Source organism: Rosa rugosa, chromosome 6 (assembly GCF_958449725.1).
Source record: "Rosa rugosa chromosome 6, drRosRugo1.1, whole genome shotgun sequence".
NCBI lineage: Eukaryota > Viridiplantae > Streptophyta > Magnoliopsida > Rosales > Rosaceae > Rosa > Rosa rugosa.
This window is the reverse complement of record NC_084825.1, coordinates 4,353,875-4,377,611: the sequence shown is the minus strand read 5'-3', so window position 1 is coordinate 4,377,611 and position 23,737 is coordinate 4,353,875. Positions and strand designations below refer to the sequence as shown.

Below are 23,737 nucleotides of genomic sequence, written 5' to 3'. Positions count from 1 at the left end.
ACTCACTTGGCAAAAGAAAAAAACAAGAAAAAATTAGAAAGAAACTAGTAAGACTTTCAAAACAGAAAAGCTTTTCACTCCCCATACTGAAGATAAGCATTGGCCATGAGTCCATGAGAAAGCAGATAACTTAATACTATCACACTATTTAACTTCAGAGCAGATCACCTTTTATAACACATCCCTTTATAGTTACTACAGTTGGTCATTCTCTGTATATAACTGCATATAAAAAATAAACTCTCTCTCGTATGACAAGAAATGCACTTGTCTTAAATGATCCTAATTGAAATATATGCACAGAAAATATGAATAGTTCGAATCAAGCTAGCAATCATGTTTGTCCACAACGGTATCTCCTGCCCCTTAACAACAGAGCTGGGCGGGAGATCCTGATTTTAATCAGCTAGCAGAGTAATCTACTCATATTTCCTACCATATTTCAGTATTACTTTGTATTTCTGATGCTTAAACAGTTGAGAGAACAGAACTAAGTCCTTATATCTTACGAGCATGTGGTAAATGCCACACATTGTCAATCAGAACAAACACGAAATACAAAAGATAATAAACGTATGATCAATGCATAATGCAATACTACCAGACGGCAAAAAACCATGGAGTGATAATTAGCCGTAAATTAAACAGAAAAATTACGACACAGCACACAATTAAGAGCAAGTATTTAAACATCAAGCTAAATAGAAATTACCATAAAAATTACCATATAAGTAAGTTTCCAATCCCCGAACGGCATAATTTTCACCAGATACAAACGAAAAAAAAAACAGTAGCCATGGCAATATCGAAACCATAAACAAAGTAAAACAATAAGAACACATTCTTCTGACAACCACTCGATTTTACCTTCTATCACTCATACAGCCTTGGCATTCGCCTTGGCCCCGCCTTTCGTCTCTGCCGGCGCGGAGCAACAGCCGCCCTCATGGTGGTGGTGATGGTGATGATGGCCATGATGCGCATGACCATGCCCCGCATGCGCATGCGCCTTCTTCCCCTTCAACTCCTTCCTCATATCATAAGCATCTTCACCATCAGCATAGTACTTAGCCTCCACATCATGAATCTTATACCCCAGAGTCTCCGTGTACAAGTTGAACGCCGCGCGGTTGCTCTTCCTGACGTGAAGCGAGACGTACTCGGCGGCGAAGACCTGCTCCATGGCGTTTTGGGCGGCGCTCATGAGCTTGGTGGCGAGGCCGAGTTTGCGGTGGGTGCGGAGGACGGCGAGGGAGGTGATGTGGCCGTGGCACTCGTTGCTCTCCTCCTCCATCTTGGCCAAGACGTAGCCGACGATGCGGCCGTTGTAGTCTTCGGCGACGTAGAGCAACTGCGGCCAGGAGAGGATGTGGTAGAGGTAGTACTTCATCTGGTAGTTTTCCGGGAGGCAGAAGAGGTTGCAGGCTTGCATGGCCAGCAGGTCGTCCATTGTGGCCTTGCGTATGCACACCATTTCTGCAAAGCTAGCTCTCTAGGGTTAGGGTTAGGGTTTTGGCAGATTGATTTGATTTGGATTTGGATTTGGATTTGGATTTGGGGACGAAGAAGCGCTTTGTGAGTTTGTGGGTGAGGTCAGGAAGGGGCGTCGGGGTTTATTTTGCTTCCCTATCTGTTTTGCTTGGGCTGAATAATGGGCCTCCTTATTTACGGTTTTTTTTTTCTTTTTCACAAAAGCCCAGAAAAATTAAGTACAAAAAAGAGGTTATTGTTTTAGGGAATCAGAATTTGAGAGAGAATGATTTGTACTTTATCAATGAGACACAAACATAAAATCGTAGCCTTACAAGAAAACATAATTCTATAATGATTAGGATATATACGAAGATATCTATAAGACTAACTCTATTACAAATTGGACATGTCCTTAGGATTTGGCCAGACACATAAATTAGATGTCCTTAAACAGTTCTTTTAATTTTACCCTAGCCTAATGATGAAACAAAGACAAAATATTAACATGTGTGCTACAAGATATTATAGCCCTTGCTAGCCTTACTCAAGTATCCTCGTTCCGACAGAGAAGCAAACTTCTTGGCCGATGCCATAGCCAAGACTGGACATTGTTCCCAAGCCCAGACTTGGCTCCGCGCTTTTCCTCTCTCTGCTAGCCAGGCCTTCCTTTTAGATAGTTTAGGTGTGTTGTAGAGGTTTCACTTTGTAATTTCTTTTGCTTATCGAAAAACTTACAATTAGTCTTAATTGCCAAAAGAGAATATGAGAATTGGCCTAGACTGCAACAAGTTGGTTTAAAATGTTCGGCCCAGGTCTAAACTATATCCCATTTGAGCAAGTCCATCAGCAACTAGTTGAAATGCCTAATTTAAATATTCCAATCATGCACCATAAACAAAGTCATCATGCCACTGTCCTTTTAACAGATTCACAACCAGGGAAGAATGAAATTCCACAATAATAAGTAACATTAAACCTGGAAGCCAGCATTAAACAAAAGTGAAGGTCCAAAGTTCAGCCGCCAAAATTTCTCCTAACCGAAGTTTGCAGAAAATCCAGAAATCCAATCAACATCACTATTTTGAAGCAACCCTCCAGCTGCTATACTTGTAGAAGTAGTCAGTCTAGAACCATCACCATTCAAATTAGCAGATACATTCAAATACTTTCAGATAAAGCAATTTACCAAGCAAAAATACTCAGCCCTATATGCCCTTCTTTTGCAATGTCATCTTAAGTTCTGGAAACTTCATTCTTCTAGTTATGTTTATGATTCTAGATGGGGAAGTAGATAATGATTTTGCTGTAACATGAGTTTCAAGTTACATCCATCCACCTATATCCAAGTTATCAAATATTTTTAATCAAAAAAAGTCTACAGATATTGTTATCTTGAATGACTAAAAGGATTGCATATGCTGGACAGGAGGTAATTCATCAAAAATATTGAATTATTTCGTCTTTTAAAATCAAACATTTCATAAAGATATGGAACAAAATAACAAAGCCATAGTATTTGCATAATACATCATAATTTTTTCAATGCCTATTGTACAATGTATAGTTGCAAGAAATGTTTGCATCGTTGAATCTCTAAAACAGATTGCATATTAAGCATCTAATCAAGAATGCCTGGTGTTGGAAAGCAAGAAAATGAACATCCTGCTTAACCACAGGTGTTGTGAAGTACCAAACTGGTAAACCATCTTTCTCTGAGACTGGAGTTTTGCTCCAGGTGCTTGATTTCAAGCTGCAGATATTGACAATATTGAGATGCTAACAAAAAGAGTAGCCTCTCTCGGTTAGTTGAACTTCCACGTTCTGATGTACTTATTATTGTGTGTGGTGATAACCTTCTTCATCCCGACCGCTAAGCAAGTGATGGGAGGTCGACTGCTTCTAGGAATGCTATCAATTGAGGCATTTTGTGAAAGCCTTCGTCCTGTCATTCTTTGGACGGTGCCACTTCCAACTACGTTTTGATGAGAACTTGAACTTGAACTTGACAATAAGTTGCCTTCCAAAACAAACCTTGAAACTACTTCACCTGTGTTCTGATTCAGTATACGTAGCACACCATCTATTCCACCAACCACCAAGCTTGATGCATCATTTCTCAGGTGTTGCATTGAATATACCACATTTGGACTCACTCGTGTCTCCCATAAACATCTCCTTGTCCTACATTACATAATAAATGGTAAAAAAAAAAGGTCAACCAACCACAATATAATTATATCATCTGCTACTGTCGAAAGATCAAACTCAAGGGTGGAGGAGGAGACAACCAAATGCAAGTTCACATCATTAAAGATAGCATCTGAAATCATATAATTAACATACCTAAGGTCCCAACAAAATACATATCCATCAGTTGATCCAGCGAACAGCCGGTGAGATGAGGGGTTGTAACACAAAGTCCGTATGTCTGTCATGAAAAATTGAAACTCAATTTAAGCTCTCTCAGGATTATAATGTCCTTACCACTCCCAGAAAGAGGATTCCAAAAACAAACAAGTATGTTATAGAGTATCTCATGAGTGCCAACATTTTAAAACAACTGCAATGACATTTCTCTTTCCCATTCATTCAATAAGGACAAAAGATAAAATAAAATAAAATAAATGACAAGAATACATAACAGAGTAAGAAATACATTACAGAGTAAGAACCAATTATGATACAGTACAATCATGGGTGTTAGTTTGAGGTTTGACCCCATTTCAACGAGTTGGTTTCCAAAGAGTTTTGGGGAAACCCACAGCCCACAAGCCAGGAATGTAAATTGGTACATTAAATATAGTATATTAGGGGATAGCCTTTATAAGTAGGCCTTATTGGCAAAGGAATATATGTAACTTCCTGAAGTCTTGTTTTCACTATTTTCCCATTTTCTGTAACACTCTATTTCTCTCTCTTTTCTAATTTCTTTCTTTCTCTTCATCACTCGTTGTCCTGCATCACTAAGTCATCAGAGTTACCGCCTACCACTGAGGTTAAAAGGGCTAAAGAAAAAACTACAGGGTGGAGGCTAAAGAATAACAACTGATGACATAACTATTGCAAGGCCACACATTGACAAAAGTATTTATACACACTACCACTGCATGAGGAGAAGCCAATAACTCAACAGAAACTCATTTGTTTACAGAAATTTTTTTTTCCAAGGATGTTGAGGCTATATAAGAAAGGAATAGAGAAGCAAATATTTCTCATGACTTATATAAGATGACCATAGTTAGAGGCCTCATAGATCAGGCATAGAATGTAACCTTTGGAATGTGTCGATCTTAATTCTGCAACCAGCTGATCAGATAAAAGTCCGGACACCGTGATACTACCAAGAGAAGAACCGCTAAGTATCAACTGATCATCACTCAAACATAAGCATGTCACTGGACCAGCATGCATTCTGCAATCAGGAATCAAAACCTGTGAGCAGTATAAAATGCACATTACAGCAGCAATCAGGACTTGGGACAAAACACATTCATTGAATTTAGTAGTGCCAGACAAATGTTTCTAACATATATTTGATTTCCAGCTTGATCAAGAATTTTATGTGTCTGTTGAGACTTAAGTTCATGTCTAGAAGTCAATAACTAGTCTCCTAGGTCATATACAAGAAATTTCTCCAAAAGTCATATCACAAGTCACCTCCAGTATTCTTTACTGCAACAAAGAATTATCTTTCAACAAGAAGAGGCAAAAGTCTTAGAGTACATACTTAACGATTTGAGAACATCGTTGACTGTACATGTCAAATACACGAGCTGTCCCATCCACACAGCCAACCACAGCATCAGGATCGCAGTAACTTTTTACACAGGAAATAATTAGTGCACGCCAAAAGCAAACCTCCAACCATTGCCAAACAAATATAATTGAATGACCAAATGATAAAGCATCTTGGATAGCATTTAAATTCAAAATCAATACAGTTCACTTGTATAAGAATGGTAGGATACAGAATCAAAATTATATTCTAGAAGAACCGAAAGATATTAAGAGAAGATTGCGTCTGCTACATGCTTAAAGAAGCAAAATACTAAAATACTAAAATCTTAAGTTTTATGTTATTCATCCTTACCACGCATATTGTTTTTCTCATGAAGCAACATATGCTAGCACTTACATGCCCAACAAGCAACAATAGATAGTGAGAGTACTTAATAATTTATTGACATACCGCATGCATAAGCCCTTTGGAAAGGTGCCCTCACGCGAGGGGAATATACTTCTTATCCCGTTCCGCCTCCATATGCATATACGACTGCCGACCAAACCAACAATCTATAAAAAGAATAAGTGGCGCATAAAGAAATATGATAGTTTCCTTTAATAGAAGACAACCATATACTTTTAATCAAATAAATAATTAAATGTATTATCTAGTCAGAGTAAAGACTAAAGGTCAAGTAATTATACCATAATCCATCATCCATATCATTCTAAAATAGAAACGGGAGGAAAAGGGAAGGTGGACATGATATATGCTATTTACATGTACAAGGAAGCTAAAAGAATGCGTGTAAGTATAATAGGCCAACTTCTAGTAACCCATACATGCTATTTACATGTCCAAGGAAGCTAGAAGAATGCATTAATTTTAATAGCGAACTTTTAGTAATCCATACATGATCACTCTCATAAATGATGTTAATGCTAGACCTACAGTTATACATGGATCTGTAAAATGAAAATGCACACAAGGGATGCCAATCCTTTAACAAGAAGATGTGGTCTAGCAAACAACATTTCAGTGACCTGACAGTCTTGCTTCACAATCCGGACACTCAAAGTCAATCTATTCAGGGTATGGCTCACATGGATCTGTCTGTCTAAACATGGTACATAGGAATTTAGTCAAGCCTCACATAAATTACAACCAAAAAGTAGTATTTTGAGTTACCTTGCTCTCATCAAAATCAAAGTCAACTAAAGGGACTTTGTCTGGAATGGGATATTCTCCCACACATTTATAGCTTTCCAATGACCAAAGGCGCATAACCTAGCATAATGGTCACGCCAGAAGTCAGACAAATTACAATGAAGAGAAATCTCATGAGAGGATTACCAGAAAGCTAATAGCATCCAACAAGTTCTGGTGTTTAGTAACAAAAACTATGAAGAGCAGAAAGAGTTGGTCTGTTGATAAAACTCATTCAGTTTGGGTATGGCATTGTTATTACAACCCTGAAATGTAGTCACATACCAATACCTACAACTTGAATACTACTGTAGCAACTCAATAATTCTTAAGCATATCCATTTATAAGTTGCAACATATATGTTTCTTACATCAAGAACATCCAGAAACATAGTATACAGTTGAAGTATCATCACAGCAGAAATGCATGAAGGAATTGTGAAGTAGGAACATAGAATAGTCCTTAATCCTTCTGCCAATCAGGAGTCGGATGCTTTTGATTTTAGATTTACAGAACTTGTAAATATATTTTTATATATAGGCGAGTTTGGTAAGCTGTGCACAAGGGAAATTACCTTATCACCAATGCCAGTAAGAAGCAAACCCATCTTCTTTCGGCACTGATCAACCCTAATAGAAAGCAAGGTTAGGAAAATGATATCATCCACATATGTGCCTTCTTAGAAGCACAGAGCCTAATACAGCAGAAATGTAGCTTGAGAATTTGTTTGATGTGTCAGGCTTAGAGATGTGTGATACCAAATATTTAAATTTTACACAGTTCTCACTCTAAAAGTGTAATTAAAGTTGAAATATTAGGCATGAAATGTCCAGACGTTTAACAGCCATTACAACATGGATTAACATAAAACTGATTCATATCCCATACTAATACACCCTTCCCTTGCTTCAATTAATGCTCTAAACATAACCATTTTGGCAGCAGTGAATGTGAATGATTCCAACTATGTTCCGTATTGCCAGAAGTGTTTTTTTTAGGGGTTGGAATTATTTTTTATTTTTTTTTGTAGGTTTATTGGTAGTTCTTTTCAGCCACCAAAAAGAAAACCCTCTATATTTCTCAGTATCAAACGGATCACTCCTTGTTAGTCTCATCACCGCCCGCTCTCTCTGAACCAATCATAGCATTGGTTGTTTGTCTGAAGTTCTCAACATGTTGCAAATGCTACATTCATCCAATTCAAACTTAGGACCTTCCAGATATACTCAAAATCAGTCTCTTATGCATTACTCATCTTGACTGTGAGCTTCATCATCTGATCTTAACACCTATCCCTCTCTCCTAATTTTTATGCATTCACTAAGTACACCAAGCTTGCCTCCCATTTCCTATACCTTTGGCGCAAGTCATCTCTTGAACGTCATTCAATCTACTGCCTCAGTAGCTGAGACAACTGATCTCTGTATTAGAAGGCTTCACAAGTTCCAACGTACTAGTTACTACTAATGACTCCAAGTTTCTGGTAATTTCTACACTATCCACTCGATTCTTCCTACAATTTGACTGTCTAGGAACTTCATACCTTTGATTCATTCCCTAAATTTTTGTGGTTATGTACTCTTCTTTGACACCTTAAACTTCCCATTTCCCATTTATAGTGTCTACTCAATACATTCATAACAAAAAAAAAAAAAAAAAAAAAAAAAAAACTGCGGAATTCAAAGACAGAACTACAAGACTTAAAATTAACCACAACAATTCGATTAAAAGTAAAGAAAGAATTGTGGCTGTAAGGACAAAAGGCAGTACCCAACAGAGTGAGCTCTCCAGTGATCAACATGAACCCGACCTTTCTGTAAAGCCAGTCTATGATGCTGCAGAGCCATCCCCTCCAAATAAACATTCAAAGATTTCTCTGGGCACCCACTAGACCTATTCTCAGAACCCACAAGACCCATCTGCCACTTCTTGTAGTAAAGCGCTTCTAGCAACTTTGACTTGTTGATAATACCACTCCTGCATTAAAAATAAACAAAAACCCACTTCGGATTTACCTTAGTGTCTCCGAATGAAGAAGAAAAGACAGTTGGGAAGTGTAGGCAAGTACCAGCTTTTGCAGACGACGGAACAACGTGCGAGGTCGAAGAAGTCGAGAAAAGAGAAGATGATACAGAGGATGTCGTGGTCGAGAGATTGGATTCTGGCCGGAGCTCTTGAGCTTCTGGTTGGCCTCTTCTTTCTGCCGACGCGACTGGGATCCATCTCCGCCGGGAACCTATCCAGCTGAAACGTGTTTTGATGATGTAGCTGGAACTGGAAAGACGGCCTATTCGGAGGTCTAGTCTGGTTTTTACTGTCCACATTTGTTTCACTATTTTTTTTTTTTTTTTGAAAAATTAAGAAATTGTTATTTATTATTATCTTTTTTTTATTAACTTATTTATTTTGGTTACACAAAGAACCCAAACAGTCCCAAAGCAAAAAACAACAAACTCAACTAATCATCTATGGTACATTCGGCAGACTAGTTCGATACATCAAGTAGACTAGTTCGATATAAAGGTAGACTAGCTCAATTCATAGGTAGACTAATTTCGGATCAAGTCAATTTAGTCTGCTTATGCATAGAGTTAGTTCACTTCTGTATCAAATGTAGTCTACTTAATGTATTGGTACATTTTTGTACCGTACAATTTTCCAAACATTAGAACGACAAGTCTTGTATGGGTCTTTGAAACTCCATCAATAATGTAAACTCCATCAATATCATCAAGGTAAGCTTGAGAAGCATGGACATGAGGGTCTTCAAAGATGATGAGCAAGATCATGCTCAATACTATTTTGGCAAAAACATCAGTTGTCATGTTGCACTTGAAAAATATGAGTGAGGTTTGTGTTTTCAAGAGTATCAACAATTTAAGAACTAAAAGGGTGCAAAGAGATATTAAACCTCTATTGAACTAGATGACTTAGTCAGACTCAATCTCAAGGTTAAGGATACGATAATTTGAAACCAAGAATTTCAAGCCAAAAAAATCAAGCAATTGTTATCACCACACCTTGAAATTGCTAAGAATATTATCGCAAAAAAAAAAAAAAAGTTTATTGAGTACTTCTTTTTGTAATTTGTCTGCTAATGAATTTTTTTTTAAGGGTAATGAATTCATTTCTTGATTGAAAATCATACTGATTGACACATACGACCATCTTGATGATTTGAGATTTGGGAATAAGTTGTGCCATAAGTGGCTGCTTGTAGCTCAAGTAGAGAAAAACCTCTCTGTACGTTGTAAGAAAACGAACTGCAGGATTTACAAGAGCATCATCACATGGGAAGTTCATTCAACATTTGTACAACCTCACTCATTTCAGGTCTTTTCTTGGGGTCTTTCTTGAGACAACTAAGAGCAATCCTAAAATACTCTATAACACTAGCTTCGTTTAATTCCTGCCTCAAAATCCTTGAATCCACTAAATCCATGTGCATGTTTTGGGCAACAAGCTTCTTGGCACATTGAGGAAGCCGTAACCTGAAGGAAGGATGGATGTCCATGGAACTCGGAGGCTTCCCAGATGCTATCTCCAACATCAAAACTCCAAAGCTGTATACATCGCCTTTCAATGTCGCCCACGATGCCTTACTGAATAAATACTCCGGTGGCCTATACCAGAAAGAACCAGCATTGATATAGGTTGACAAGTGCGTCTCTGAGGGTTCCAGCATTCGAGCCAGCCCGAAATCAGTAAGATGAGCCTCAAAATTAGAGTCTAATAACACGTGGCCGGCCTTTATATCCCTGTGAATGACTGGTCTTTCCAATCCATGCAAATATTTAAGAGCATCAGCAACACCCTTCACAATCTTCATTCTTGTTTCCCAAGGCAATGCCATCGGATCTCGGACTCCCCGCTGTCCATGCAGCCACTCGTGGAGACTACCATTCTCGATGAACTCATAAACAAGAAACCTGCCGGAACTGGACATGCAACGTCCTAGAAGCTTGACAAGATTGGGATGGCGGAGCTTCCCTATTGTTTTTATTTCAGCATGAATATACGAGAACCCTCCAAATGCATTTGAGTCCAAATATTTCAAAGCCACAGTAGAGCCATTGGAGAGCTCAGCCTTGTATATCGGACCGAATCCACCTACACAGATAATGGAGTTTGGAGAGAAGTTGTTGATGAGCCTGGAGAAGAATGTAAGAGACATGTTTGGTGCTGTACTCTTCACCCACCAAAGCAGAGGGAGGCATGTCCAAGTGCAATAATGATCCTAAAATAGTAGCCATTGGCCAACATCAGGACAAAAATGCGGCGATAAACTCAATACGAGTTATGCAAACAAGAAGGCAGCTCTTGAGATAAACAGATTAATATGATGACGAAAAATTCTAGTGATTAATACCATTAGCCAGTGGACCTATTGCAAGAACCATCTCTACCACTGCTTCCTTGTAGTAAATTAAAGTGACTTGTTACAATCGTCCTCCTTCAGTGAAATAACAAAAACCTTTTACACATGAGAATTCCAGGAAAGATAAGATATGCAAAAAGATGATGCAAAGTGGGAGTCAAATAATAGCTGCATAAACGTTTCATTTATCATACACGTGTAAGGGAGGAGCAGCATAATCGCTACGGATAGAAACCTGTCGCAATCCAAGAATAACAAGAAAGAAATGGATGACGACGGAGGATAACATTTTAGGATATAGGTGCTCCCAATCCATTTGCATAGGAAACTTCACATGCAGACACTCTTGTACGCTACGAGGATTTGAGGAGTTCAAATGAGAATGAAATTCTTCAGCGAAAAGACCAAGAATGAGACTGCGATTTGGAGCTCATATGCTGATATTGCTTGATATTTTAGTCAGCTTAAGGTTCGACATCTTAGATATATTAAACGTTTCATCATAAACATATGTAAGAGAGGAGCTGCATAATCGCTACAGATAGAGACCTGTCGCAATCCAAGAATAACAAGAAAGAAATGGACGAGGACGGAGGATGAGGACATGTCATTTTTTTTTTGGGATACAAGGACATGTCATTTTAGGATAGGTTCTCCCAATCCATTTGCATAGGAAACTTCACATGCAGACGCTTGTACACTACAAGGATTTGAGGATTGCAAATGAGAATGAAATTCTTCAGCGAAAAGACCAAGAATAAGACTGCCGTTTGGAGCTCTTATGCTGATATTGCTGGATATTTTAGTCAGCTTAAGGTTCGACATCTTAGATATAGTAAATTCATAAGGCATAGCTAAGGAGAAAGACAGAGAAAAGAAAGAAAGATACGAACAGAAACCACAAGGAAAGAGAAGCCATGATTTATTATTTTTTTTTTTTGGTAAACCTCAATGAACGAGGAAATTTATTAGAAAAAGAAAAGAAGACGGCCACTTGGGGGGGGGGACATAAACCTTACCCTAGCAGAACACAAAAAACGAAGTACAAGAGAAAGAACCTCGTCTCTACAAACCAATCAGACAAACAACTAACAGAATCGAAAATTAGGAAGACCCAACCAATCACGACTACAAAAAGAAGTAATAAATGGGGGTGGAAGATCCCACCAAACCAAACCTGTGCAGTTGACACCATGATTTGTCAAAGCATCCGCAACTTGGTTACCTTCACGAAAGATATGCGATGAGTGAAACTGCATTTGAGAGATACGGTGTAAGCAATTTCTCCACTCTATGCTAAGCCGCCAAGGTACTAAAGATGGAGAGTGCATGAAGTTAAGCACAATCTCAGAATCCACTTCCAAAGTAATTTAAAAACATAGAAATCCTGACTGGCATGGATGCAGAAGCAAAAGTCATATTAAATATACAAGTCTATAGTATTTGTGTACCATGTGTGAGTCTGCATAGGTTTTGTGTACCATGTTAAATATATGCAGAAGCAAAAGTCATGTTAACTCCTGACTTGCTCACTTCTAATATTCCAAATACTCAGAAAGAGAAAAAGAAAAGAAAAAAAAATCAGCATTAGGCATAAGACGAAGCTAGAATTAAAGAGCAGCAAGTGCAGCTAGCAAAAGCCAATCAGTAGGGGACCAAGAAAATCCAGGAACCTATCCACCACTGCAAATGAAACAAGAGAACGGGGGGTTCGAGGGAGGGAGGGAGTACAGCAAACTGGAAAACCAGGATCTAAGAGAGACACCCATGCTAAAATATAATAAACCAAATACATCATCAGTAAGCCAAGAACCAATCAGTCACTATTCCAACACAATGCCTATAGAAATAAATATCCCTGATTTTTGCAAACCGAAACAGAAAAGTGGATTAGCAATAATCAGTAAAACCAGCCAGAAGTGTAGAGGCAGACTACTGCAATCTGGAAGAAAAGGGAACACCAGCAGCACCATGAATGAGTTGGAGAAGAAATGATCACTAGCGAAGCGCAGAAAATGAGCTACTAAGAAAGGACAACAACTTAAGAAATAAAGCAAGCCTAAACCAAATTCCTGCTAGAGGAACCGAGGCCCAGGCTTCAATATAAGCACAAAAGCTGCCAACTGCAGTACAGAGAGTGGATGTTTGAAGAGAACCAGCTCCAGCAAGGAACTAGGCAAAAATACTTCAACTCCAGCTAGAAGAACCAAACCAGCTCCAGCAGGGAAATAGGCAAACAAACTTTATTTATTTATTTTTTTGGTAAGTAAGGGGTCAAAAAGACCCAGAAACAAAGAACCAGACTTAAAAAAACTAGCTAGCTTGGCCTATCATCAGGCCTAACAGGGATTCTTCTTTGCCGGGTTACTCCATCAAGATCATCAAGATAAGCAGAAGAGGCATGAATAGGAGGACCATCAAACTCAATTATCCCATAAGCATGATTGATGCTCTCCTTAGCAAGGCAATCTGCTACCATATTACTTTCTCTGTAAATGTACTTTAGGGAGAAGCAATGGAAGCTTCTAATCAAATTTTTGCAGCAACAAATAAGCGATCCCATGGGATGAAGAGCAACGTCAGTATGAGAGATCAACTTCACTAGAATTGCAGAATCCATTTCTACTTCAATATGAGTAATGTGACATTTAAGAGCTTGTTGAAGACCATAATATAGGCTCCAAGATTCAGCATCTAAAACTTCACCGCCCAAGTTTATCTGAAAACCCTTGATCCATAATCCATTAGAACATCTGATAACCCCTCCAGCACCAATCTTTCCAGAATGTCCATTTCTACTACCATCAATGTTTAGTTTATAGGTTCCATGAGGATGTTTCATCCAATTTAGAAAGTTAAGACACTTAGATTTGTTCAAGTCAGATTTCAACTGAGCATTATTCCATTCAGAGATAGCAGCAATAATGACCATACCTGGATAATTTGATTTTTGAAAGTGAGCCTCAAAAATATAGGCCAACATAAAAGAACCAAACCATCAGGCAAACAAACTTTAGCTAGGCAAACAAACTTTAACTCTAGCTAGAAGAACCAAACCATCAGGCAGAACCACATAAAATATGCCTAGATAAGAAGGAATAGGCCAACATTAGATCCAAACTGACTATTTCAGAAGCATACATCATCCTGAAATAAAGAGACACAATTGTGAAAGGAGTGGCATCCATCTAATGGAGTGAAAAATAAGAACATTTCCTAGGGAATGTTCAACCTTTTTAACTGTACTCATTATATGGGAGCAACAAAAGTGCATCGAAGATATTATAGCAATTCATAGAGTCATCAAATGCCAAAGAGGCTCACATATAAAATAAGGCTATAAAATTTTGAGCATTGCAAGGCAGAGAAAATTACATTTCAGCCAATTCATAGAAGACATGAATCAATCAGAATACGAAGTTGGTTGCTATAATGTTAATGAAGTCTACTATTGAAATGAAATTGCAGTTTATAGCTTATGAACAATATTATTTTACTTTACGTCATATTGACAGATTAACTATGAAGCACATATAGGCATGCTTCATGTGACAGTGACTACTCGCCATCCTTAAACAGCGTCACAAGAGAGGAACAAACCCATTGCTAATATACTGACTATTGACACCGTAGAAGAAGAAAAAGTTAACACTCTTTAAGTTTCTATTTTTACTTATCTTTATACCAGAAATGTCAAATGCAAGACATTGCAGACATACAACTAACTAAAGGGGTTTAATGGGATATAGATTTTTAAGAACCTAAATGTGATATTCAAGGTATGGGCAACCATAATACACAGCCAGCTGGAAGAAATTAGAGAATTTAGTCTTGTAAGTACCCAATGAAATGGAAGATCCACATCACAGAACCTGAACCTAGAAACTTGCAAGAACTCTGTTATAGATTTATATAATGATATAGAATTATATCATGTGTTTCTCCTAGAGTGACCATTATTCTCCACATGCATGGCCTCTCAAACTGAAGTTTATAGCACTGCTTCTGCATAGAGGAATTCAAAATTTAATACCTCCAATGAATGAAGAGTTCCAACAATTAACATACATCACGTCCAAAAAAAACAATTAACATACATAGCAGAATGCACGTTGATTGAGCTTTACAAAAACTAAAATGATTATATACAAAATCCGAAATAATAAACTATAAACTCTTCTTAAAAGCAATAAAGACTAATTAGCAGATACAGTACAATATCCAAAAGTTTTCTTTGTTTTCATAATAGAATATCTTATAACTATGTAACCAGAAAAGAGTCGGGAAGATAAATGTTCGTAATGCTATCACCATATTTTTTCTAGTAAGTTCAAAATACGACAGCTGACATATTTTTCATGATGCTATAGGAAATTGCTGTTGTGCTGGCTCAAGCAACTAACCTAAGAACAAAGCCTTTCCGGAAATCTTTGAGCCAAGATCTATAAGAGTTTACTGGTAAACCTGATGAGACAAGAGCTTTGTTGGTAGTGGTGGTCAACTGTGATTTTACACTTTTACAAGTTGTTCATTAGTCAAGGTCTTAATGTTATAAAGGCCTTCAGCCAAGGTTTTAAGTTTCCTGATATATCTCTATATTTTATTAAGGTCGTACTACATACAATGCTGTTCTAATGCAGTATAGAACTAGACCCATTAGTTTTCAGTGCTTGAAAAAGAAATGTTATACAATAATCAATAAGAATATTAGGAGCTTTGAGAATGTAAACCATTGAAAGCTTCTGAAACATTATTGAAGATAAAAAACAAATGGTGGACGAGATGATGATGATGATATATATATATATATGTGTGTGTGTGTGTGTGTGTGTGTGTGTGTGTGTGTGTGTATCTCCTCAGATAAGAAAACAACTGAAAATCTTAACAGCTATAGCATATCTCTTTGAGCTTGAAACCAGAATAGCTTCCAGCATATATTGTCATGGTTAAGTACACAGAAACTGAAGAAACGATAAAAGTTCATCATTTGACAAATAAATCATGTACATAATTGTTTACTTTTACACCAAAATATTAGTGCATAACAACTGACAAGTACCTGAAAGTAAACGAACTGTAAGAGATCCTTCAACATTTTAGCTCATAAAATCATGTCATTATCAATCTCAATGCAAGGGATATGTGCTATCTTGGACCAATCTTCTCTATCCCTCTGGCAGCTTTGTTTTAACAAAGGACATTTGCGGATGCAAAGATATGAAAGAGGTGTCAGCCCCTCTTCAGGTAAGCACTGGAGCTTACGACAGTGGCTGATTTCCAATTTTTCAAGAGCTGTGAGTTGTTGAAGCCCTTTATCAAGTGATGTTAGATTTGGAAGTCCACAGATGGAGAGAGAAGTAAGAGAGGTAGGCAGCAGCCCCTCTTCTGGAAAGCACTGCACATCAGCCCGCTTTCCACCCATGATACTCAAACATCTGAGAGAAACAAGATTTTTCAGCTTCCATTGCACTCTCTGTGTGACAAGTTTGTTGCAATCCCAAATGTAGAGTGAACTCAAATTGGAGGGCAAACCCCCATCAGGAAACAACTCAAGTTCTGGACATCCAGATATTTCTAAGTACTGAAGAGATAGAAGTTTGTCCATCAGTTCAGGAAGCGACCTCAAATTCATACAATCTGTTACCTTAAACTGGGTCAGGTTGGGTGTTGGCAACCCTCTATCAGGGAATGAAACCAAACTAGGACAATCCCAGATTTCCAAGAAACTCAGAGCCAAGAGCTCATGGTCTGGTTCACCTGAAAAAGAAAGTGATTTTAGACCTTTGCAGCTCCGAATTTTGAGATTGTTCAAGTTTGGGAACAGTTCCAATGGAAAGGACTCTAAAGAATCGCAACTACTCCATATGGCCAAGCTTTCAAGGGAAGCATAGTAGTGGTCAACAGGTATCTCTAACCTCCCACAGTTCTCAATTTCAATGGCTTTCAGTGTAGCAGGTAATCCATCCTTAGGAAAGGACACCAGAGAAGAACAGTCAGAGATAAATAACTCCTGAAGACAAGGATTTGTTTCCTTCACATGACCAGGTATAGACTCCAGGACATGGCATCCTTCAATTCTGAGCCAGTGCAGTTCAGAAGGCAATTCTTTTAACTGCAACCCATCACAATATCCAAACTTCAAATCACGGATAGATGGAGCCCTTGGAAGGGAGGCCACCAGCTGCTGGCATTTGAAAATCCATAGCGTTGTCAGAGATGGAAGATAGTCGGGTAACCCTCCTGTCAGTTTGGGACAACGTTGTAGATAAAGCTCCTGAAGGCAAGGGAAAGCACCACCAACATTGTCACCTCCAAAACAGGACCACTCCTGCCACTCAAACATATCCTCTAACTTCAAAATTTCTAGGGATTTAAACGGCTTATTTACTGCACAATCACCATAAAACTCAGCACCAACCTTCCCTACCCCGTCCAACCCAGAGATACAAAGCTTTTTAAGAGACGGTAACTGCCCAAGTGGTGGCAAGAAGCAGCAATCTTTACAGTCTTTAAGACATAAAGATACCATATTGGAGAAGGAATGGTCTCCTAGCCAATCCGGAAATCTAGTACCCCCAAAATATTCAATTTTGAGTTCTTTCAAACTCACATGAGGTTTAAGACTTTCAAGTACATTCCTTTCATACTGTGAATCATCAGCATGACCAGCCCATTTCAAGACTAGCTCATCAAGGTACTTCTTAGCCTTCATATTCGCCTCCACAGCATACACATCATGGGTTACATTTTGTAGTCCTGAAATAGATAGTGTTCCGCGAAGTTGCTGGAGCTCTCTCAACTCCTTGATGTTGCAACCACTATTTTTGCCAAGAACAAAATCAGTTAATGTATGTAGGTTCTTCATTTTACTCATCTGTAATGGCATCTCTTTTAACTTGGTATGACTAATGTCCAGATGACGCAAGTTGACTAGTCTTCCCATGTTTGTTGGCAACTCAGTAAGAGAGAAACAGCATGACAGTATCAATGTTTTCAATTGGTACAAGGTACTTACACTCTCAGGTAACCTCTGAATTGCAGTGTGAGAGAGATCCAAATGCCGCAGATGCTTCAAATTTCCCACTGATTCAGGCAACTTGCTGAGTTTGTACTGCGATAGAGAGAGAACTCGCAAGCAGCGTAGCCTTGGTAAAAGATCATGGGTTACCTTGTTAGACAAATGAAAGCGTCCATACGGTGCTTGAAATTTGAGTGGTAGGAAAGTGCGTAAGCACTTAGCTTCATACAACATCTTAAATTTCTTAAAGTCATCATGTGCAGTTCTAGAAAATGACAAATGACGAGTCCTTCTTACCAGTTTATCTGAGACACCATCCTCCAACCGAAGACAAAATTCTCCAGAGACATATTTAGCCAAATCATTAACAAGGTCATGCATGACAAAAAGCGATTGATTTGTACTAGATTGCTGAAAAAGCGACCTTGATATTAGATCATGGAAATACTCTTCTCCCACTTCTTCCATCCTCTTCTTTCTTTTGGGTTGTTCTAAAAGATCTGCAGCCATCCACAACAGGACCAATTCGTTCCTTCCAAACTCATAGTCTTTGGGGAATATTGAACAATAAGAAAAGCACTGCTTCAAATGTGATGGGAGATGGTCATAACTCAACCTTAGAGCTGGCAGAATGTTATGAGTTTCTTCTGACGAATCCCAAATCTCACTAGTAAGTATCTTATGCCAATCATCAGGATCTAGTCTTGATCGCAGGAGACCCCCAAGCATTTTTGCAGCTAATGCAAGCCCTTTGCACTTTTTGACAATTTCCCTCCCCATTTCTTCTAGTACTGGTTGGTCTCTTGACTCTACATTGTTGAAGGCATGCTTTGCAAACAACAGCCAACAATCTTCATCACTCAATTGTCTCAGACGATGAGATGGAACAGTGCCCATGATCATTGCAACATTTTCGCTGCGAGTTGTCACAACAATCTTACTCCCATGAATCCCAGACAAGAAAGGTTTCTTCAAGTCGTCCCAATCAATGTAGTTCTCATTCCAAACATCATCTAGAACAAGCAGAAACTTCTTAGCCATCAGTTCATCTTTCAATTTAACTTGAAGCAAATTCAGATCAGTGATACCACAAGGCGCCGAAGTGATTGTCTCGAAAATTGTTTTAGTTATCCTCAACACATCAAATTCTTCCGAAACACACACCCATGCCTTGAGGTCAAAGTATCCCTTCACTTCATCATCATTGTACACAAGCTGAGCAAGGGTGGTCTTGCCAATTCCACCCATACCCACTATGGGAATCACACAAATCTTATTGCCACAAACATCCATACCATCTGAAAGCAACAACCTCACAATGAACTCTCTGTCCTCATCCCTACCATACACACCAGACTCCTCCACCAAAGAAGTTGCAGGCAATCTTCTTACTGCTACATCTTTGATACCCTCTTTCAATCCAAGAACATACTTCTTCTTAGCAATAAACTCTAGTCTTTCAACAATTTCCTCTATCTTGGGCTCCAACCATTCATCCAATGCATTCAATAGATGCAATTTGATATTTTTTACCTGAATTCCGCCGCTGCTTCCGGATTCAGTTTCCTCTTGAAGCTCTTTCTCCAAAGCTTCAGAGCTGAAGTTAGCCAAGAGGTCCTCGGCATCATAGACAGCAGCTCTAAGCTCATCAAGCCATTCTTTCACAGCAGAATTGGTTATCTGCTTGTCCTCGGCATCACTGAGCACAGAATTGACAGAAAGCAGAGTGATTTCTAGCTTTCTGAGAAGTCCAGCGTTGAGCTTGTTGCCGCGGATGAAGTCAACGACTTGATGAGAAGCCAATCTATCGAACAAGACCTGAAGGGAAGCAGAGAGGAAAGCTCCACCCACTACGCCAGCCATGTTATCTAACTTGAAGGATGATCAACTATGGTAAGCTACAAGCCTGCAACATCCCCTGTTTTCTTCAGGGGTTGACTTTAGCGCTCTGAAAGACTGAAACAAAACAAATGGTGCTTCTTTGGAAAGCAATTCACTAGTTTGTGCACAACGTGTTGTACGCGTCACAATGTTTAAACTTCTTTGAAATTATCAAAATATTTATAATTTATCTTTATTAATCTTGGATTTTAATTACTTTTTTTTTTTTTAATTAGACTGAGAGTGAAAGTTTCATGGTCAAGAAGTTTTCTATGCACTCTTGGAATTTGGATCAGTATTTGGCAAGTCAAGTTTGAAGAAAGATACTCTGCTGCCTGAGCTAGTGAGTGTATAAGTAATAATAGGTGTACATAGGGTTGATTGGAATGTTCACCTCATCAAGTATATGTATGTGTTTCTGGTGGCTTTCTCCGGGTACCTCACACAGAATGCTATACCGTCTAGGGTACCGATGCAACTCCTAAATCCTGTACCAAGAACACACGCTTAGAGGGGTAAACCGTACCGGACGGTTTACGCCTCTCCGATGCCTGAGTGAGAAACTAATATAGATGTATAACGAGTAAATAGTGGACAAAGGAGTTATTACCCGTAAAAGGTGGTTGTGCTAATGCCTTTATACTCGAGCATGGGAAAGGAGTCTCCCCTATCTTCGATGTGGGACACAGGTTGCTCCTCTGATGCCATATCAGCCCTCCTGCTGTGTAAATCGTTGGGCTATGCTGGCCTGTCCCGGGCCCTGGGTGCCCGGGGTGGTATCCCATATGAGCCCCGCCATGGTGGGTCGTGAACCCGGCCCATGGCATAGTACCTGGGAGTACCGATGGGGCCCAGCCGATAGTGCCAAACTTAGTTGAGACTTCCTTAGTATGTACAAGTCCCCCAAGTTCCCGTTCAAGATGTTTCTTGGGTGGGAACTTATTATTATTTGTCTCAAAGTTTGGCACTAGTGTGCCTATAGGGAGTCCCCCAAGTTCCCGTTCAAGGGATATCTTGAGCGGGTTACGCTGTAGGTAGCTAATCTGCGCGCTGCGATAGGATGAGGGTTGAGTCTCCGGTACCCGATGGGGTAGAGGATGTGAGCCTCCGGTACCCAATGGGGTAGAGAGAGGACTTGGCTCTGATACCCGATGGGGTAGAGGATGTGTGCCTCCGGTACCCAATGGGGTAGAGGATGTGAGCCTCCGGTACCCAATGGGGTAGAGAGAGGACTTGGCTCTGATACCCGATGGGGTAGAGGATGTGTGCCTCCGGTACCCAATGGGGTAGAGAGAGGACTTGGCTCTGATACCCGATGGGGTAGAGGATATGTGCCTCCGGTACCCAATGGGGTAGAGGATGTGAGCCTCCGGTACCCAATGGGGTAGAGGATGTGAGCCTCCGGTACCCAATGGGGTAGAGAGAGGACTTGGCTCTGATACCCGATGGGGTAGAGGATGTGTGCCTCCGGTACCCAATGGGGTAGAGAGAGGACTTGGCTCTGATACCCGATGAGGTAGAGAGAGGAATTGGCTCTGATACCCGATGAGGTAGAAAGAGGACTTGGCTCTGATACCCGATGGGGTAGAGAGAGGACTTGGCTCTGATACCCGATGAGGTAGAAAGAGGACTTGGCTCTGATACCCGATGGGGTAGAGAGAGTTGGAGCCTCTTGGTACCCGATGGGGTAGGCGGTGCATGTCAGCCACGTGGGGCAGACTGAGTTGTGCAATAAATGCCCGTCCCCTCAACTGACGATTTTCGAGACGTGGGACACGTGTAGTGATCCTGTGGATGAGGGCTTTTCGGCTTCAACGGCCCTGATGCTTTGGAGATTGAATTTAAGAGGGAAACAGACTGTTTCCCTTCTCACTTTTTCCGAAATTCTGAGAACTGAGAATTTGCGTTTTGCCCTCTCTCCTTTTATGCTTCTGTTGCTGCCACTGTGAGGAGTGAAGACGAAAGCTTTGGCCAGATTAGCGACTGCAGGAAAAGAGGTAAGAGAATGTGGTTTGGTTTTTGGTTTTTTGTGTTTCAGTTTGGCATGGGATTTGGGTTTCTTCGATTTTGCTTGTGTTTCTGGGTTTTGCTTGAAGTTCTGGGTTTTGCTTTGAATTTCTGGGTTTTGCTTGAAGTTCTGGGTTTTGCTTGAAGTGGGGAGTGATCCGCGCTTCAACGTGGTCTTAGATCTGGTTAGGCTAACCCTTGTGCTTCTGATTCCAGATATAGCGAGTTTTGAGGTTTCCGGTATCGTAGTTAGGATGGAATCAGAAACCAAGGGTGGGGATACGGGATCGTCGTACCAGTCGTTTGCCAGGCAAGCTGAAGTGGATATCGATCGGTACTTAGCTTCAGTAGGTCAATTAGCAGAGAATACCGGGTCCTCGACTGGGGTGTTCTCGGAGAGCAGTGAGGAGTCCGACGAGGGTGAGAGCGAGGATGGATCTGCGGAGGCCCCCGTAGTCACGGTGGCAATTCCCGAGGGCATACCGAAGCCTAGGTATACACTTACGGACGGGACCGTATGCGACGAACCCGGGAGAAGTATGACGATGAAGGAGATCATCTCCATGCGACTGAAGTGGGGAATACCGGACGCAGTAGAGCTTAGGCCTCTCAAGGATGGAGAGATGGCCGCGAATCCTGCCCCGGGGTGGGTGGCGCTGCACGAGAACCAGTTCCACCAAGGGTTATCGCTACCGCTGCCCCGGTGCCTACAGTATCTATTGCGGATGCTGAACCTGTCACCGGGGCAGTTGACCCTGAATGCTATTCGCCAAATATACAGTATGATGGCCATGTGGGACTTGTGCCAACAAGGGTGGCCTTCCGTAAATGAATTCCGCGCGGTACACAGGATCCTGTACTCAAGGAAGCTGTCCTGTGCGGGTACGGTGACATTTGCCGCTAGGGATTACGAACCATTAGTTACCGACATGCCCTCCTCGATGAGCAAAAGGTGGAGGAATAAAGTGTTTCTAGCTGGTGGGCGGTGGCAGATTAAAAATAAAAAGTGGCAGCTGACCGGTACCTTCCAAGCAATCGGGGACCAGGCCTACACTTTATCCGAGGTGGAAAGGAAGAGGATAGCCCGGGTATATTCTGTTTGGAATGAGAAAGAGAGGAGCTCTTATAGATTTATCCGGCATTCTATACTTTATAGGCTAGGGCTAGGATGGCTCCCCGGTGAGGCTTAAAAATTTTTTCTTTTGTTTTTTTTTTTTTACACGTCCTTTTTTTTTCTCTGACTAACTTTGGAACTGATTGCAGTGAAAGCGCCGAAGAGGAAACCCCGGAAAGGCAAAGAGGAGGACAGAATGGACGATAACCAGTTGATGGATATGCTGATGGGCCAGGGAGAAGACGCCCTTCACATTGAAGTCGACCTAGGGTCGAAGGCTACGGGTCGGTCCATTGAAGAGACCCTTCTGGAGATCACTGACGCGGGATATGGGGAACCTGATCCCAATGCTCCCGCGACTCAAGTCGAGCAGCCTTCTGCCGCTGATATTGTCACCATAGCTGATCCCGGAAGGGAGAAGGTACCGCTCTCCGTGTCTATTTCTTCTCGGTCCACTGGGAGCGACGAGGCCCTGCTTCCAGGAGAGAAGAAGAGGTCACATAGGCACCGGCACCGAGGTGATAAGCAGGAGGTTACATATACCAGCCGGGATGTTAAAGGATCCGGTGCGAAGAGGCAGAAGAAAGAACATCCGGTATCAGAGGCGTCGCCTTCGCTCGGCCTATTGTCTCCTGCCATTCCGGTAATCCCCAAGAAGCCCATCAAGCAGCTGCTGAGTGAGTACGGGGTTGCTGATGAAAAATTCGTGCGGTCCATGCTTAGTGATCTGAAGGATATTGACCTCGACCGGGTGCGGGCCAAGGACAATACCCCCAAAGAGAATCGCCGTCTTGCCCGGGAATCCATGATGCGGGTATGGGTTTGCTTTACCCTTGCAACCGATATTTATTGTATATACATTTTAACCGGTGTGTTTGCAGGCACTCTTCAATGTGTACGCGGTTGATGCCAGCGAGGAAGATACTCAACTGAAG

General features: G+C 40.5%; 4 protein-coding genes across 8 annotated transcripts; all 4 read right to left on the bottom strand.

The window, feature by feature from the left end:
* Positions 1-684: 684 nt before the first annotated feature.
* LOC133717673 (N-terminal acetyltransferase A complex catalytic subunit NAA10) lies at positions 685-1,604 on the bottom strand. Its single transcript, XM_062144383.1, has one exon. The coding sequence runs from the start codon at positions 1,472-1,474 to the stop codon at positions 878-880; it is 597 nt and encodes a 198-aa protein (XP_062000367.1). The 5' UTR covers positions 1,475-1,604; the 3' UTR covers positions 685-877.
* A 1,302-nt stretch (positions 1,605-2,906) lies between these two features.
* On the bottom strand, positions 2,907-8,712 carry LOC133717564 (F-box/WD-40 repeat-containing protein At3g52030). The gene is made up of 9 exons (XM_062144287.1): positions 8,473-8,712; positions 8,175-8,381; positions 6,979-7,033; positions 6,386-6,484; positions 5,663-5,766; positions 5,201-5,290; positions 4,746-4,885; positions 3,817-3,901; positions 2,907-3,654 (listed from the first exon to the last, which is right to left on the bottom strand). Exons 1-9 carry the CDS (start codon positions 8,625-8,627, stop codon positions 3,276-3,278), a joined length of 1,314 nt encoding a protein of 437 aa, XP_062000271.1. The 5' UTR covers positions 8,628-8,712; the 3' UTR covers positions 2,907-3,275.
* Positions 8,713-9,630: 918 nt separating this feature from the next.
* On the bottom strand, positions 9,631-19,797 carry LOC133715267 (putative disease resistance RPP13-like protein 1). 5 transcript variants are annotated; one of them, XR_009848972.1, is made up of 3 exons: positions 15,842-19,797; positions 10,774-12,035; positions 9,631-10,641 (listed from the first exon to the last, which is right to left on the bottom strand). XR_009848972.1 is itself a non-coding variant. In XM_062141702.1 (2 exons), exon 1 carries the CDS (start codon positions 19,661-19,663, stop codon positions 15,884-15,886), a length of 3,780 nt encoding a protein of 1,259 aa, XP_061997686.1. In that variant the 5' UTR covers positions 19,664-19,797; the 3' UTR covers positions 9,631-12,035; positions 15,842-15,883. The 5 variants fall into 5 exon arrangements, 3 of the variants coding, with proteins under 3 accessions (XP_061997686.1, XP_061997687.1, XP_061997685.1); XR_009848973.1 differs by having other exon boundaries at positions 11,960-12,035; XM_062141702.1 differs by having other exon boundaries at positions 9,631-12,035.
* Positions 9,691-10,578, bottom strand: LOC133716095 (probable receptor-like protein kinase At2g42960). Its single transcript, XM_062142836.1, has one exon. The coding sequence runs from the start codon at positions 10,576-10,578 to the stop codon at positions 9,691-9,693; it is 888 nt and encodes a 295-aa protein (XP_061998820.1).
* Positions 19,798-23,737: the final 3,940 nt, after the last annotated feature.

Bases quoted from the DNA above. Each gene is read 5' to 3' on its own strand.
- LOC133717673 (XM_062144383.1), bottom strand. From the start codon at position 1,474: ATGGTGTGCATACGCAAGGCCACAATGGACGACCTGCTGGCCATGCAA.
- LOC133716095 (XM_062142836.1), bottom strand. From the start codon at position 10,578: ATGTCTCTTACATTCTTCTCCAGGCTCATCAACAACTTCTCTCCAAAC.
- LOC133717564 (XM_062144287.1), bottom strand. From the start codon at position 8,627: ATGGATCCCAGTCGCGTCGGCAGAAAGAAGAGGCCAACCAGAAGCTCA. The intron at 4,886-5,200 runs GTATGTACTCTA...TCCTGATTGCAG, and splicing joins CGATGTTCTCAAATCGTTAA to AATGCATGCTGGTCCAGTGA. The intron at 3,902-4,745 runs GTTACATTCTAT...TTTTCATGACAG, and splicing joins AAGATCGACACATTCCAAAG to ACATACGGACTTTGTGTTAC.
- LOC133715267 (XM_062141702.1), bottom strand. From the start codon at position 19,663: ATGGCTGGCGTAGTGGGTGGAGCTTTCCTCTCTGCTTCCCTTCAGGTC.